Source organism: Fomitiporia mediterranea, assembly GCF_000271605.1.
Source record: "Fomitiporia mediterranea MF3/22 unplaced genomic scaffold FOMMEscaffold_1, whole genome shotgun sequence".
Lineage (NCBI taxonomy): Eukaryota > Fungi > Basidiomycota > Agaricomycetes > Hymenochaetales > Hymenochaetaceae > Fomitiporia > Fomitiporia mediterranea.
In genome coordinates this window covers 177,970-193,156 of record NW_006760386.1, presented here as the reverse complement: position 1 = coordinate 193,156, position 15,187 = coordinate 177,970, and the positions used below count along the sequence as shown (strand labels likewise).

General features: G+C 47.4%; 5 protein-coding genes across 5 annotated transcripts; 3 read left to right on the top strand and 2 right to left on the bottom strand.

Moving 5' to 3' along the window:
- Window positions 1–97: 97 nt before the first annotated feature.
- FOMMEDRAFT_143703 (uncharacterized protein) lies at window positions 98–1,534 on the top strand (the record flags this gene model as incomplete). The annotated part of the gene is made up of 4 exons (XM_007261082.1): window positions 98–109; window positions 158–421; window positions 475–655; window positions 776–1,534. Exon 4 carries the CDS (start codon window positions 923–925, stop codon window positions 1,532–1,534), a length of 612 nt encoding a protein of 203 aa, XP_007261144.1. The 5' UTR covers window positions 98–109; window positions 158–421; window positions 475–655; window positions 776–922.
- Window positions 1,535–7,297: 5,763 nt separating this feature from the next.
- On the top strand, window positions 7,298–9,288 carry FOMMEDRAFT_149690 (uncharacterized protein; the record flags this gene model as incomplete). The annotated part of the gene is made up of 7 exons (XM_007261081.1): window positions 7,298–7,387; window positions 7,462–7,564; window positions 7,639–7,810; window positions 7,866–8,033; window positions 8,083–8,241; window positions 8,293–8,613; window positions 8,682–9,288. The coding sequence occupies 7 exons, from the start codon at window positions 7,298–7,300 to the stop codon at window positions 9,286–9,288; spliced, it is 1,620 nt and encodes a 539-aa protein (XP_007261143.1).
- A 148-nt stretch (window positions 9,289–9,436) lies between these two features.
- On the bottom strand, window positions 9,437–10,208 carry FOMMEDRAFT_149689 (uncharacterized protein; the record flags this gene model as incomplete). The annotated part of the gene is made up of 3 exons (XM_007261080.1): window positions 9,437–9,729; window positions 9,793–9,862; window positions 10,167–10,208. The coding sequence occupies 3 exons, from the start codon at window positions 10,206–10,208 to the stop codon at window positions 9,437–9,439; spliced, it is 405 nt and encodes a 134-aa protein (XP_007261142.1).
- A 1,362-nt stretch (window positions 10,209–11,570) lies between these two features.
- On the bottom strand, window positions 11,571–12,023 carry FOMMEDRAFT_149688 (uncharacterized protein; the record flags this gene model as incomplete). The annotated part of the gene is made up of 2 exons (XM_007261079.1): window positions 11,571–11,754; window positions 12,007–12,023. 2 exons carry the CDS (start codon window positions 12,021–12,023, stop codon window positions 11,571–11,573), a joined length of 201 nt encoding a protein of 66 aa, XP_007261141.1.
- Window positions 12,024–12,096: 73 nt separating this feature from the next.
- On the top strand, window positions 12,097–13,867 carry FOMMEDRAFT_149687 (uncharacterized protein; the record flags this gene model as incomplete). Its single annotated transcript, XM_007261078.1, has 6 exons — window positions 12,097–12,113; window positions 12,168–12,335; window positions 12,385–12,543; window positions 12,595–13,187; window positions 13,293–13,562; window positions 13,617–13,867. The coding sequence occupies 6 exons, from the start codon at window positions 12,097–12,099 to the stop codon at window positions 13,865–13,867; spliced, it is 1,458 nt and encodes a 485-aa protein (XP_007261140.1).
- Window positions 13,868–15,187: the final 1,320 nt, after the last annotated feature.

Below are 15,187 nucleotides of genomic sequence, written 5' to 3'. Positions count from 1 at the left end.
ATTTCGACAACAAAAATAACTGTACAAACGGCTACGAACAAGAAGATGAAGTGGATCTTAGCCAATGGTGTACTGTTTTCGACCCCCCAAAGACACAGGAAAATTCAAAGTAGGTTGCTTTCCCCTTTTCTAAGGGCTAAAGCTTAACCGTGCACAGTGATATCCAGAACATTGGAAAAGAATCATTTGCTCTCCAGGCGCTGACCTCCGAAATCACGACAGAGAGTAACTCAGTTGCTCCCGATTTCTATCCTGGTCATTCACGGAATGACTACCCGCTCGACGACTCGCTGCATGACAGCCACCTTTGGAGCACAGGCGAAAGTCGATTCTCGATCCCCTTGGAAGCACCACTAGATCATCCGATAATAAATGAAGATTACGCAAGTCCACTCAGCGAGCCTTCGAGATATTCCCTTCCGTGAGTCGAATCCTTCAAGGAGGATGCTTTGGTTTCCTGACTCATTCCTGCAGACCGTTGTCTCGTGGAATCACGCGCTCACCTTCCTTACTCGCAACCCCTTCACTCACAACCCCGATTGAGCTCTCCGAACCTTTCCACGGAACGGTCGTTGATCGCGAGTCTCTCACTCCGGTTTCGCAGTCGATTGGACAAGATTGCTTTCGTTCGGAACTGCAGCTCAATCCCGAGGCAGTGCGTCCCACCCACACTCCGAGTTCCAATCTGGTCTCAGGTAGCCCGACTGGAAAGACTCAGCCGCTTGTTCCATCACATTCAGATAATGGTGGTTCACACTCTACTGCACCGTTGCAGGCTGAATTCACCTTCCAGGTCTCGTCCGGGCCTGCTGGCGAAGTACCGCACCCTGGGGACACGCAAAGTGAACACGTTCCTGAAGCCGATGCCAGCGTGATTGAGCCGGTCCGTTTGAGCAATGACCAAGAGGCGCCTGTTTCTACGATGAAAAGGCCAGCTAAGGATGCCACTAAAAAGAAATCGTCTCGGCAGAGCAAAAGCGTTGTCAAAGCGCTTATCACGGGCGATGGCCTCTCGGCGAGCTCACTACCCAAGGATCGTGTACGGAAGGCCATGGGCCTCCGGAAAGCGAAAAGTGAATATACGTGTGTTTTCTCTGAGTGTAAGGAAAAGTTAAGCGAAGCGGATGTCGCAAAGCACGTTGAAGGACACCTCAAACACCTCGATCTTGCATCTGGGGCGACCTGTCCTGTCGTCGGATGTAAACGCACCCAGAAAGATCTGCCAGCACGGAAACGGCACGTTCTGCAGGCCCATCTTCATGCAGGCGAACAATACTGTGAAGCTTGTTCGGGCAGTTTCAGCAGGGTCTCTTGGGATCAAGTGATCCGGCACCTCGAGACCAAGCCGATAAAGCACGCAGCAGTCTGGAAGGAGCTCGGTCTGCAGTGGAAAGTTGTTGGTGATATCGGTGCTGATAAGGAGGACCATACAAAAGAGGATACCGTGAAGGTCGAGGCCTCGTCCGACAATGGCGGCGTCGAATACGAATTTATCGAAGGTTCGAGCACGGGAAAGAAGCGACGACGTCTATAATCAAATTTCAGGCGAGTAGCATTGCTGCCGAATTTCTCCTAACTCGTGCCCAATTGCACCTCCCTTTCGTAGTCTTACATTAGTCGGACTTCTCTATGCTATCCTTCTTTCCTTGACCTTGTCATTTTCAAGTTCACAAATGCTTTACTCATTTGCATTGATTGCTCTCATCTTCGTTGTATATTGACCTTGCATTTCCACTGTGTTTTCTAGCTATCTCATGATTTCGTACATTAGCATTCATGTTGTACGTCGTAGCGTGTACCATTGGAAATAGGAAGTGTATCGATCTCCCCTCATAACTTTCGGTGTCTTGCCTCCAATCTTGTTCCTTCACGTAAAACTCGCTCACAATTAGATGGATATTTTGTTTCTGTGTGGAGCATATGTCGCAGTGTACCAATATCACATACAGACAAATGCACCGCAGTAAGGGATAACAGCGGAAGCGTCATGCTGTTTTGTCTTTATTATCACAAATAGTCTGATATAGCAATTCTTGGTCAAAATGTCACAAAGACATCATCCAGACGATAGTACATTATCAATGAATATCAAGGGTGCGAAACTTAGAAAATAGGGAGTCTCAGAAATGTAGAATACGTCAGACAATATAATACTAAATTGAGTGGCACAGATGGTGGTGCATATGGCAAATCGATTTGGATCAGAATGGAAAGAGTTACCCAATTAGTCGCGAGTTAAGGTTCTATTAATAATTGTAATTAATGAGTAAAATGACTTGTCTGCGATAATAATCTATAGTGTCGCGTATTGTTCCCTGGGAATAAACTTATGTTATAGGAGTTTCTACGTCAAGTACACTTGCCCAGGGACGCTCTTGAAGGCAGAAGTTAGTGCGTCTTTCTCTGAGGGTTATCTGAAACATCCGATCCACCCGCGCCCATATTTGCAAGGACTAGTTCATTGCCTCGTTTGTTCATTAGGAATTTCGCTGGCTGGCGAACAACTCGTCTCAAGTAGATGCATCGCCATGAAGGTGGAGTAGGGCAGTCCAGTGTACTTCCCGCATCGACGCGATGTACTATCACCCAGAGGGACAGTGCACAAAATATGAAGGATTGTCAAAGGATGCTGTACCGACATGGCAATTGATTTTCTCATTTTACTAATCGCTCTCTAACCACCGCACGGCAGTCTGCATAGGTCTATGTAGTAGTTTGAAGGGGGGAAAGGGCGGAGGGCGGCAAAAGCACAACCTTGGTTATGACTCGTCCAGCTGCGTCAAGGGTCCGCAAAATAAGGTCGAGAACTTGAAGGTGAAGATGTTGCACTCAAATCGGATCGTGTTCCCGGTGCTGATGGCGGAAGCGCCCGCTTCACGATTGAACCACCAATCATGGCCATCATTGTCTGAAATGGTTTAATGCGAGTGCTTTGGCCTCGCGAGAAGTGCTCTCTGCCTAAGCGCACAGTATAGGGGGCACGTTGAAGCACGTCGAGGCAGAAAATTCTAGTGCTCGATTGGGAGAAGGTTTCCTTTCCAATCACTCAACTCCCTGTCCTAATACTGAGCGTATTGTGTAATTATTGTCCAACCCAGCCGACTCTGGCTTTGACTCTCTCCACTTCCAACGACTCTCTAACAAGCCACAACGCTTCTATCGCTACCCTGTCTATCCCCCTCTCCACCCGGCAGAGCTATCATCCCTCACGTCTGCGCTTTATTCATCGAGGGAAGAATGGATCAAGGGTATTCCTCGCCTTTTGAGTATTTTCTTTCCCAACAACCACAATTGCACGCTATGGCTCATGGCTGTCAGTGAGTAGTTGCGCACGCCATTTCAATAGATCGTGGCTCACTCCTGTGCTGCAGTCTAGTCAATAGTCCGTCGACAGCGATTCCTCAGCATGCCTCGCACAGCGACGACGGCGAGGACGTCCCAGGAACTATCGAATCTTGTACACGACAAGAGATACCCGAGTGCTTTCGGAAATGGACGAAGTTTTGGGACGAGGATGATGAGGACGTCAACAAATCAAAGTAAGACCATTCCCTGTCCATGCGGAGCGAATAGCTCATTTGTTTAAAGTATTGGCGAAGGAGCAGAACGACCTGTGCACAATCCACCGAGTGAGTCGAGGCTTAGTGTACCCGCGACCCATTGCGAGCCGACCTCCCACATTGCGACATCTGCGACATCCAGACAGGTACCATTACCCGTCGCCGAGCATAATAGCGGATCAATTCCGTGAGTGAAATTCATCGCTATATTGTTACACATACTCATTTACTTCTACAGACCTTTGACACGGGAGCCTACATGCTCTCCACTTCTGCTCCAAACACCCGTTGGACCTGTGTGTGCGCTCGGGAACACTTGCGAGGCTCAGAGTCCTGCAGCCAACGGACTCGAGTCCAACTACTATGCCTCTACCTATGCTGCTCACTTCTCAACAGAGTTCAAGCCTAACCCCTTCGTGCAACGCTCTATGGCAAACGTGTGCGACCAGGACAGTCTCGCGTCTGGCTCTGTTCAGAACGAATCAAGAATCTTATCACCTCAACCTGATTCTTGTATTCCATATTCCCCTGCCGATGCATCCGCTTTTGAAAGCCCAGTACGAGCTGCTGAGTCTGCCACTGTTCAGGATATACAGCATAAGGATCCAAACACGGATCACTTGTGTGAATCCTCCGAAGGACTCAAAGGAGCCAGAGGAGCCAACGAATCCGTAAACCCGTATAACCGTATATCACAGAAGGGCAAGACACGAGAAAGGGTAGAAGATTTCGCAACAGTTACTGACAGCACTGCGGCTCATCAAAAAGAGGCTCGCGGTGTCAAAGACATTGGACGCGATCCCATCATCGAAAAGAAGGAAGTTGATCATCCTTCGAGACCAAAAGAAAAGCGGAAGGAGAAAAGGAAGTTGCCTCCGCGGCCTCCTTGCGATGCGAATGGCAGGGGCTTTGTCCGAAAGCTCTTACAAGCGGATGGGACATCCGCAAAACCGTTGCGCTTATCTATAACGGCGAAGATTGGGCTGGATCGGGGCGTTTCTAGGTCAGAGCGAATAACGTGCTCTCTCCCTGGCTGCAGCGACGTTGTGATTTCCGAGGATCTGTTCAGCCATTTCGGATCTCATTTCAAAAGGCTCAATTTACCGGAGGGTGGCCCGCACGATTGTCCGCTCAAGTGCGGTAAGAAGCCCCTTGGCACGTTGGCCGCCCTCAAAAAACATTTGAGGGATCATTCAAAGACGTTTAGTCTCCTTTGCAAAACGTGCAACGGTCGGGTCTCCAGGGACTCATGGGAGTCCATTGAGCGTCATTTACTCACCGAGGCGCATGACAAGGACCGACAAGAACTGGGCCTGAAAAGCGAATGGGTACTCTCGTCGAGGGTTGCTGCTGGTGGTACCAAAAGGATGGACGGGAAGGAGATTGACAGCAAGGATGATGGCGACAACGAAGGTTCCAGCAAAGGAACCAAACGGCGTCGCTTGCGGTAACCTCGTCAAGGGACGAACTTTCCATCCACCCGCCCACCCTCCCCCTCTATCATTTTATCTGGTCCCGCTGTTGCCCCTCTAAGCATCCGCACATTCTAGTCCTAAAGCTTTTCCTTGCTTTACTCACCACCGTTTCCTAATCGCAGTCTTACCATTATCGGATCAATTTTTTCCTGCTTGCTTGCTCGCTGGTTCGTCCCTGTATTCTAGTTGTTCTCGGAAAATTCTCTTTCTTTTATAAACACTGTTGTAGGAAGCCGATTTAGTGTTTAGGATAGAGCGTTATCTAGTGGAGTTCCTCATACCTTGCCCGCTATTCCTAGGTTCAAGACGGTTATGATTAGTCTGGCAGAGAAACTATAACACTGATGCGCACTTTTAACATGGTCACTGATGAAGAGAAGGTCCGAGTAGATAGCGTATTTGACACGATGAATGTCAGATAACGTGTCTGAGAGACGTCAATGGCACGAAGGAACTGATGGTTCAGAGGGCCTTTTGCCAAGCGATCATTAGGGAGGCCCAGACAATACATCGGGTGAAAAATATTGATGAATGTAATCGAGGACTGATCACAGACAATTGAGAGTTCGCTCATGCCTGGGTTGCACAAGTTGGAAGCGTGTTGAAATTACATGATGAGCGTCAAAAATTCCAACATCTGTGCCATGCCACTCACTTTTTCTACCTTTGTGAGTATACCTTGAGCATCCTGAGACATCATCGCGCCTTTCGCAGCATCGCCGCCCTCGAGAATAATATACAGAACAGATACATGGTCTTACGCACACCGGACAAAGTTGCTATTGAATGCTCTGATAGCCTAGATAGGAATTATTCATTAGCTCTGGATAGAGCCAAAACTGTACAAGACCCACGTTACATTACTCCTGTTGTTCATTATGTCGAAGCTAAGAGGTATCATGCATTGTAATGATATAGCAACGTCAACCTCAATTTTCGTCAGCTCGTCAGCTTACCAGTTTTCCCACGCACAAGCGATTGCCAATCAGCAATAGGCTTTATTTATGAGCCACCACTAGCAGTCAGGAAATGAATTTGGCACTCGTACTAGATTAATTCCCTATTTCAAAGGAGGCAGCAGCAGAAACTGGGAGAGCAGTGGCTGAGGAAGCGAATTCGAATTTCATGCTATCATCTAGGTGGCATGATAGTGTCAAATTCGAACTAGCAGATGTCTCGCTCACAGAAAAGAGCAAAGGTTTCTCCAGAGGCATTAACGCATCTTTGAAGATGAAGATATCTTTACTTTGTTTGTTGTATGCTTTTTGCTTCTTTTTTCGATTCCTTTCATTTCAACAGATCTTCAAATCCACAAACGCTTTCCACATCTTCATTGACTTCTCTCATCTTTGTTGTATTCTCCTTCCCGCTTTTTAGCTGTCTTATAATGATTGTGCATTACCATTCGTGCTGTGCGACGTACCATGTTGTCTTAGAAGAGAACTGTATTGCTTGCCTCTTCATTGCTTTTGGCTTGTTGCCTTCGATCTCTTAACCCCGTGTACGTCATCCACAAATAGATGTGATTTCTCTTTCCCTTATAGAACTTACTGTGTCGTGTAAGCTAAGATCAAATACGAACTTACGGCTTGCAGTAAGGGTTGATGGATCAAAATACACAGTCTTTCGTCTTCACCTGTCTGTATGAGTTACTAACGCTGGACATCGTCTTTTATGTAAATAATAGAATATCAGCTACTACAATGGGGCCAAAGAGTGTCATTAAGGCAAGGCAATAATAGTCTATAGTTTCGCACATTGTTCCTTGGAGATAAACACATGTTACAGGGAGGTCCTAAGTTAAGTACACTTGCTCTGGGACAGTCTTTAAATCAGAAGTCAGTGCGTCTCGCTTTGGGTTAGGCCATCTGGAATATGCAGTCTGCCCGCATCCGTAAAACAAAGACGATCTGCTGCCTCGCTTGTCCATCAGAAATTTTGCTGGCAAACACCTTGGTTCAAGAAGATGTATCGCCATAAGGTAGAGTTGAGCAGCCCAGCATGCTTCCCGCGTTGACGGGATGCATGATACGCAGAGGGACAGGGCACAGAACATGAGCGATTGTCAGAGGATGCCGTGCCGATATAGCCATTGATTTTCTCATTTTGCTAATCGCTCGCTAACCACGGCGAGGCAGTCTGCACAGACGTATATAGTAGTTTGTAAGAGGGGAGGGAGAGGGAAGGGCGCACGAGCACGACCTTGATTCTGCCTCGTCTAGCTGTGTTAAGCGTCCATAGAATAAGGTCGAGAGGGTGAAGATGCTGCACTCCAATCGGATCGTGCTACTCGTGCTGATGGCGAACGGAAGCGCCCGCTTCGCGATTGAACCATCGATCGTGGCCGTTATTGTCTGAAATGGTTTAATGCGTATGCTTTGGCCTCGCGAGTCATGCACGGCTCACTGCCTAAGCGCACAGTATAGGGGCACAGGAGGTACGTTCTCGTCGTTCAAGCGGAAAATTCCAGTGCTCGATTTGGAGAATGTTTCCTTTCCAATCAATCAAATCCCTATCCAAATACTGAGCGTATTGTATAAATATTGTCCAACCCAGCCGGCTCTGGCTTTGACTCTCTCCACTTCCAACTACTCTCCAATAAGCCACGACGCTTCTAACGCTGCCCCATCTCTCTCCTCCTCCACCCGGTAGAGCTATCATCCCTCACGTCTGCGCTTTATTCCCTAAGGGAAGAATGGAGCAAGAATATTCCTCGCCTTTTGATTATTTTCTTTCCCAACAACCACAAATGCACACCATTGCCCGTGGCTGTCAGTAAGTAGTCGTGTGCGCTTTTTTCCATAGTTCGCAGCTCATTCCCGTGCTGCAGTTCAGCCAAGGGTCCGTCGATGGCAATTCCCCAGCACACCCCGAATAACGAGGAAGGCCCGGATGCCCGAGGAGCTGTTGCCCCTTGTACACAACAAGGGATACCCAAGTACTTTCGGGAATGGACGAAGTTTCGGGACGAGGATGATGAGGACGTCAACAAATCAAAGTAAGTCCATTCCCTGTCTATATGGAGCGAACAGCTCATTTGTTTATAGTAATGGCGAAGGAGCAGAACAGCCTGAACACGATCCGCCGAGTGAGCCAAGGCTTAGTGTACCCGCGACCCATTGCGAGCCGACCACCCACATTGCGACATCTGCAACAGCCAGACAGGTACCATTACCCGTCGCCGAGCACAATAGCGGATCGATTCCGTGAGTGAACTTCATCGCTATATTCTTACACATACTCATTTACCTCTACAGACCTTTGACACGGGAGCCTACATGCTCTCCACTTCTGCTCCAAACGCCCATTGGACCTGTGTGCGCTCTCGAGAACACTTGCGAGGCTCAGAGTCCTGCAGCCAACGGACTCGAGTCCAACTACTATGCTTCTACCTATGCTGCTCACTTTTCAACAAGGTTCAAGCCTAACCCCTTCGTGCAAAACGCGCGCGACCAGGGCAGTCCTCCGTCTGGTACTGATAAAAATGGATCAAGGGTCTCCTCACCTCAACTTGATTCTCGCAATCCATATTCCTCTATCGATGCATCTGCTTTTCAAAAGCAGACACAAGCTACCGAGTCCGCCACTGTACTGGGTATACAGCATAAAGATCCAAACACGGATCACTTGTGTGAATCCTCCGAAGGACTCAGAGAGCCAGAGGAACGAAGAAATCCGAGAACCTTTATAACAGTATATCACAGAAGGGCAAGACACGAGAAAGGGCGGAGGATTTCGCAACGGTTACTGACAGCACTGCAGCTCATCAAAAAGAGGCACGCGGTGTCAATGACATTGGACGTGAATTCATCATCGAAAAGAAGGAAGTTGATCATCCTTCGAGGCCAAAAGAAAAGCGGAAGGAGAAAAGGGGGTTGCCACCACGGCCTCATAGCGATGCGAATGGCAGGAGTTTTGTCCGGAAGCTCGTACAAGCGGATGGGACATCCGCAAAGCCATTGCGCGTAACGATCATGGCAAAGATTGGTCTGGAGCGTAACATTTCCAGGTCAGAGCGAATAACGTGCCCTCTCCCGGGCTGCGACGACGTTGTAATTGCGGATGATCTGTTCAGCCACTTTGGATCTCATTTCAAGAAGCTCGATTTACCGGAGGCTGGACCCCACGATTGCCTGCTCAAGTGTGGTAACAAGCCCCTTGGCACATTGGCCGCCCTGAAAAAGCACTTAAGGCAGCTAGAATACAGAGACGAACCAGAGAGCAAGCAAGCAAGAAAAAAAATGATTCAATAACGGTGCGACTGCGATTAGGAAACGGCGGTGAGTAAAGCAAGGAAAATGTTTAGGACTAGAATGTGCATGTGCTTGGGAGAGGCAACAGGGGAACCAGAGGAAACGATAGGGAGTAGCGGGTGGATGGAGAGATCGCCTCTTGACGAGGTTACCGCAAGCGGCGACGTTTGATTCCTTTGCTGGAACCTTCGTTGTCAACATTATCCTTGCTGTCAATCTCCTCAGTGTCTATCTTCGTGGTACGACGTGCAGCAACCCTCGACGAAGGTACCCATTCGCTTTTCAAGCCTAGTTCTTGTCGGTCCTCGGCATGCGCTTTGTTGAGCATATGACGCTCAATGGACTCCCATGAGTCCCTGGAGACGCGACTGTTGCACGCCTTGCAAAGGAGGCTGAAGGTTTCAGTATGGTCTTCTCGGAATTCTATTCCTCCTATAAGAACTATGTTATAGGAAGACGATTTAGTGTTTAGGATAGAGTGTCATCTAGAGGAGTTCCTCATACCTTGCTCGCTATCCTGGGTTGAAGAAGGTCGAGATCTGTCTATCTGAGAAATCGAAAGAACTGCTACGCCCTTTTAATAAAGTCATCGACGAAGAGAGTCTGAAAGAAAATCCCGGATAGGTGGCGTATTTGACGCGATGGATGTTGGATAGCATGTCTGTGAGCCGGCAATGGCACGAGGGATCTGATGGCCCAGAGGGCCTTTTGCCAAGCTACCATTAGGGAAGTCCGGACAACATAGTCTGGTGAATACTTATGAATCCAGTCGAGGATGAATCACAGGAAACCGAGGGTTTGCTTATGCTCGGATGGCACTAGTTGGGCTATTGGATGTTGAGTAACAAAAAATATATCATCTGTGCCATACCACTCACCCTTCCCATCTTTGCGAAGACGCCTTGGGCACCATGAATCATCGTTGCCTCCTTCGCGACATTTGTACTTTCGAGCAAATATACAGCACAAATTCAGAGTCCTAAGTCCTTGAGTTGATACATGATGGGGATACACGAATGTTCTGGACAGGAGCGTATTCATCAGCTCCGAATAGAGAAAGACTGTATAAGACCCACATTATATTACTGTGTTGCGCTATAAGTGCAAGTTATAGACATTGTGAAGAATATAATGGCACACTGTGGCAGCGTGAACGACAGTTTTTGGCTGTACTTCAGTTTTCTCACGCACGGTCCACAAGCACACGCGATCACCAATCTATATGTATCTAGCAGTTGGCAAAAGACTTAGCAGTGAATTCAAACTTGGCACAATCCTTGCATCAAGCAATGATAGAATCATATTCGCATTCACAGATGTCTTGACTGTAGGAAAGAGTAAAAATCTCCTTAGAGCTGTTGTTGCTTGTTTGAAAGCAGCGACAACAACACTAGAGTAAGCTTTGCTAGTAGCATTACCGTGTTTCTCTCTTACTTGCGTTCAATGGCACAACCCTCTGATCTTACATTTGTCAAATTTGGCACAGTATTTCTATTGTGCTGTTGTATGTTTTTGTTTCGTTTCTTGACCTATTTCATTTTGCCAGACATTCAAGTTCACAAACACTTTCCACACCCGCACTGTATTCTCCCTTGCTCTGTTTTGTACTTCTTCCCCAACTGTCACACAATCTTTGTGCATCAGCATTCGTGTTGCATGCCATACTATGTAGTCTTGTTAGGAAATGTGTTGTTTGCCCCCTCATCACATTTGGTGTAATGTCTTTGATTTTTTACCTCTATGTAAGTTGCCCATAATTAGATGTAATTTCTCTTTGCTATGTATGTGAAACTTGCTATGTGGTGTAATCCAAGATCATATACAAACTGGAAACATATTGTAGATAGTGTTTATAATTGTTCATATTTTTGTGTATTATTATCTGGGAACACTTTACTCTGAGCTAGGCCATCTAGAATACCTAGCACATAGGTCTGCCCGTGCCTAAAATTGCAAGACTAACTCACAGCCTTGTTTGTTCATCAGAAAATTTTCTGGCAAGAAACCTGGTTTAAGTAGATGCACCGCCGTGAAGGTAGAGTTAAGCTGAGTATACTTCCTGTGTCGACGCATTGCACGGATACTCAGAGGGACAGTGTACAGAATATGAACGATTTTCAGAGGATGCTGTGCTGATATGGCTATTGATTTTCTCATGTTACTAATCGCTCGCTAACCACGGTGCAACAGTCTGCACAGGTCTATGTAGTAGTTTGTAGAGGGGAGGGGAGGGGGGCAAGCCGCAAGAGCACGACCTCTTGGCTATGACTCGTCCAGCTGCGTTAAGGGCCCATAGAATAAGGTCGAGAAGGTGAAGATCTTGCACCCCAATAGGATCGTGTTCTCCGTGCTGATGGCGGAAGCGCCCGCTTCGCGATTGAACCATCGATCGTGACCGTCATTGTCTGAAATGGATGGTTTAATGCGAGTGCTTTGGCCTCACGAGCCATGCGCAGTGCTCTCTGCCTAAGCGCACAGTATAGGGGGCACGTTGAAGCACATCGAGGCAGAAAACTCTAGTGCTCGATTGGGAGAAGGTTTCCTTTCCAATCACTCAAGTCCCTGTCCTAATACTGAGCGTATTGTATAATTATTGTCCAACCCAGCCGACTCTGGCTTTGACTCTCTCCACTTCCAACGACTCTCTAACAAGCCACAACGCTTCTATCGCTACCCTGTCTATCCCCCTCTCCACCCGGCAGAGCTATCATCCCTCACGTCTGCGCTTTATTCATCGAGAGAAGAATGGATCAAGGGTATTCCTCGCCTTTTGAGTATTTTCTTTCGCAACAACCACAATTGCACGCCATGACCCGCGACTGTCAGTGAGTAGTTGCGCGCGCCATTTTTATAGATCGTGGCTCACTCCTGTGCTGCAGTCTAGCCAATAGTCCGTCGACAGCGATTCCTCAGCATGCCTCGCATGGCGAGGACGGCGAGGACGTCCCAGGAACTATCTACTCTTGTACACGACAAGAGATACCCGAGTACTTTCTGGAATGGACGAAGTTTTGGGACGAGGATGATGAGGACGCCAACAAATCAAAGTAAGTCTATTCCCTGTCCATGCGGAGCGAATAGCTCATTTGTTTAAAGAATTGGCGAAGGAGCAGAACGACCTGTGCACAATCCACCGAGTGAGTCGAGGCCTAGTGTACCCTCGACCCATTGCGAGGCAACCAACCGCATCCCGTCGACCGCGACGGTCGGACAGGTAATATTACCTATCGGTGGGCACGCCAATACGTCAATGCCGTAGGTCAACTACATTGACAAATACTTAAGCATACTGATTTCGCTCTATAGACCTTTGGCGCGTGAGCCGACATGCTCTCCCCAGGTGCTCCAAACACCCGTCGAGCCTGTGTATAGTCTTGTCAACATGGACCAGAGATCTGCAGCCGACAGACTCGAGCCCAACTATTCCAAAACTACCTACGCAGTTCATTCCCCAACAGGGCTTAACCTGTGCACAATGGCATCTGATGGCCAGTCTACATTAGGTTCTGCTGGCATCATGCGCCCCCCCTCGTTGAAGGCACTAGACAGTTGCAGCAAAAGTGTTCACATTGATGACACAACAGAAGTTGTTCAGGGCAACTGTATAACTGGCACTGGTCAAGCTGCTTCAGAAGCCTTCCCATCTCGGTCTGATTCTTGCAGCCCATATTCCCCTATTATTAATGCACCCAGAGTCAACAGCCAAGAACACACTGCCCAGTCCCTTACCTTGCTGGATATGCAGTATGAGGGTCCAGACGTAAGACGCTTGCACAAATCCCCTGAAGGACTCAAAAGAGCCAGAGGTGCCGAAGACGCCATGAACCCTTATAACCGCAAATCTCAGAACAGTGACGACGCACAAGGACAAGCAGAAGGTCTTGTCACGGATATTGACGGTATAATGACTCGTCAAAATGAGAACTCACAATGTCAAAGGCATTGAACGCGAATCGATTTGCGAAAAGAAGAGAGTTGATCATCCCTCGAGACGAAAAGAAAAGCGGAAAAAGAAAAGGAGGTTGCCTCCACGCTCTCCTTGCGATGCGAATGGCAGGGCTTTGTCCGAAAGCTCGTACAGGCCAATGGGACATCCGCAAAGCCATTGCGCGTAACAATCATGGAGAAAATCGGTTTGGAACGTAATATTTCTAAGTCAGAGCAAATAAAGTGCCCTTTCCCTGGCTGCGGCGACGTTGTAATCGCAGAGGATCTGTTTAGTCAATTTGGGTCTCATTTCAAAAAGCTCGATTTACAGGAGGCTGCAACCGCACGTTTGTCCACTCAAGTGCGGTAACAAGCCCCTTGGAACATTGGCGGCTTTAAAGAAACATGTCTCCTTTGCATAACGTGCAACGGTCGCGTCTCCCGGGACTCATGGGAGTCCATTGAGCGTCATATGCTCAACAACGCGCATGCCGAGGACCGACAAGAACTGGGCCTGAAAGGCGAATGGGTACCCTCGTTGAGGATTGCTGCCGGTCGTACCGCGAAGATGGACGCGGAGGGGGTTGATAGTAAGAACGATGGTGACAACGAAGGTTCCAGGAAAGGAATCAAACGCCGCCGCTTGCGGTAATCTCGTCAAGAGGCGGTCTTTCCATCCACCCGCTCCTCCATATCGTTTTCTCTGATTCCCCTGTTGCCCCTCCAAGCACATGCCCATTCTAGTTCTAAGTCTTTGTCCTTGTTTTACTCACCACCATTTCCTAATTGCGGTCTTACCGTTATTGAATGGATTTTTTCTTGCTTGCCTGTCCTCCGGTTCGGCTCTGTATTTCAGCTGTTCTCGGAATTCTGTTTCTTGTATAAACACTGTGATGTAGGAAGCCGTTTTAGTTTCTATGGCGGTTAATTATCTAGTGGACTTCTTCATACCTTGCTTGCTATTCCTCGGTTCAAGAAGGTCGTGATTTGTCTGTCAGAGAAAGCGACATATTTGACGGGCCCTTTCAACAAGGTCAACGATGGAGAGGCTCAAAGAAATTTCCAGATGGGTGGCGTATTTGACGCGATGGGTGTCTGATAACATGTCTGTGAGCCGTCAATGGCAGAGAGGAACTGATGATTCAGCGGGCCTTATTCGAAGCGAATGTAACCGAGGACTGATCAGAGACAATCAAGAATTTGCTCATACTTGGGTAGAGCAAGATGGAAGCGCATGAGCGACAAACAACTTCTAATATTTGTGCCATATCACTCACTCTTCCCATCGCTGTGAATACACCCTGAGTGTCCTGAGCTTCCATCCGCCCCTTCGTAGTATTGGTACCCTCGAGAACATTTTACAGCACAGAGGGTCTTACTTGATCGTTATGAATGATGGGAAGGCCTAGTCTTAGACTATTTGTTGAGAGGGAAAACTTCATCGGGAAAAAGTCTAAAAGGTTATATTACATTATAATGGTGTGAAAAAAGTGAAAAAAGTAAAAAAAGTAATTTACATATTATCGGACCTTGATTTCTGATAAAGTAGTATAACTTTGTATAAGGTACTGTAAGGTTTATGAATGTAATAAAAGTACATAAAGGTAATACCCCTTTTAAACATATAAAATGCATAATATCGGACCTCCCTTTTTTGAAATGTATTGTAAGGATTACCAAGTTTTGAAAGGGTAATACACGTTTGTAATGTTTTACAGAGACTATACATAGTTATTATTTCTTAATAATAATAATTTCCCCTTACATCCATTCATTATTAAAATAACAAAAATCAATTATATTAAAATATTTGTACGATACATCATTATCTACAATAATTAAGGAAAATAAACCGAAACACATACATAGTGCAGCCTGCGTCAAGATTTGTGCAGAGAGCGAGTGAGAGTGTCCGTGTCTGCTGTGATGCGAATACGAGTAGGTAGAGGTTGGGATCGGACCAGACTTGAGG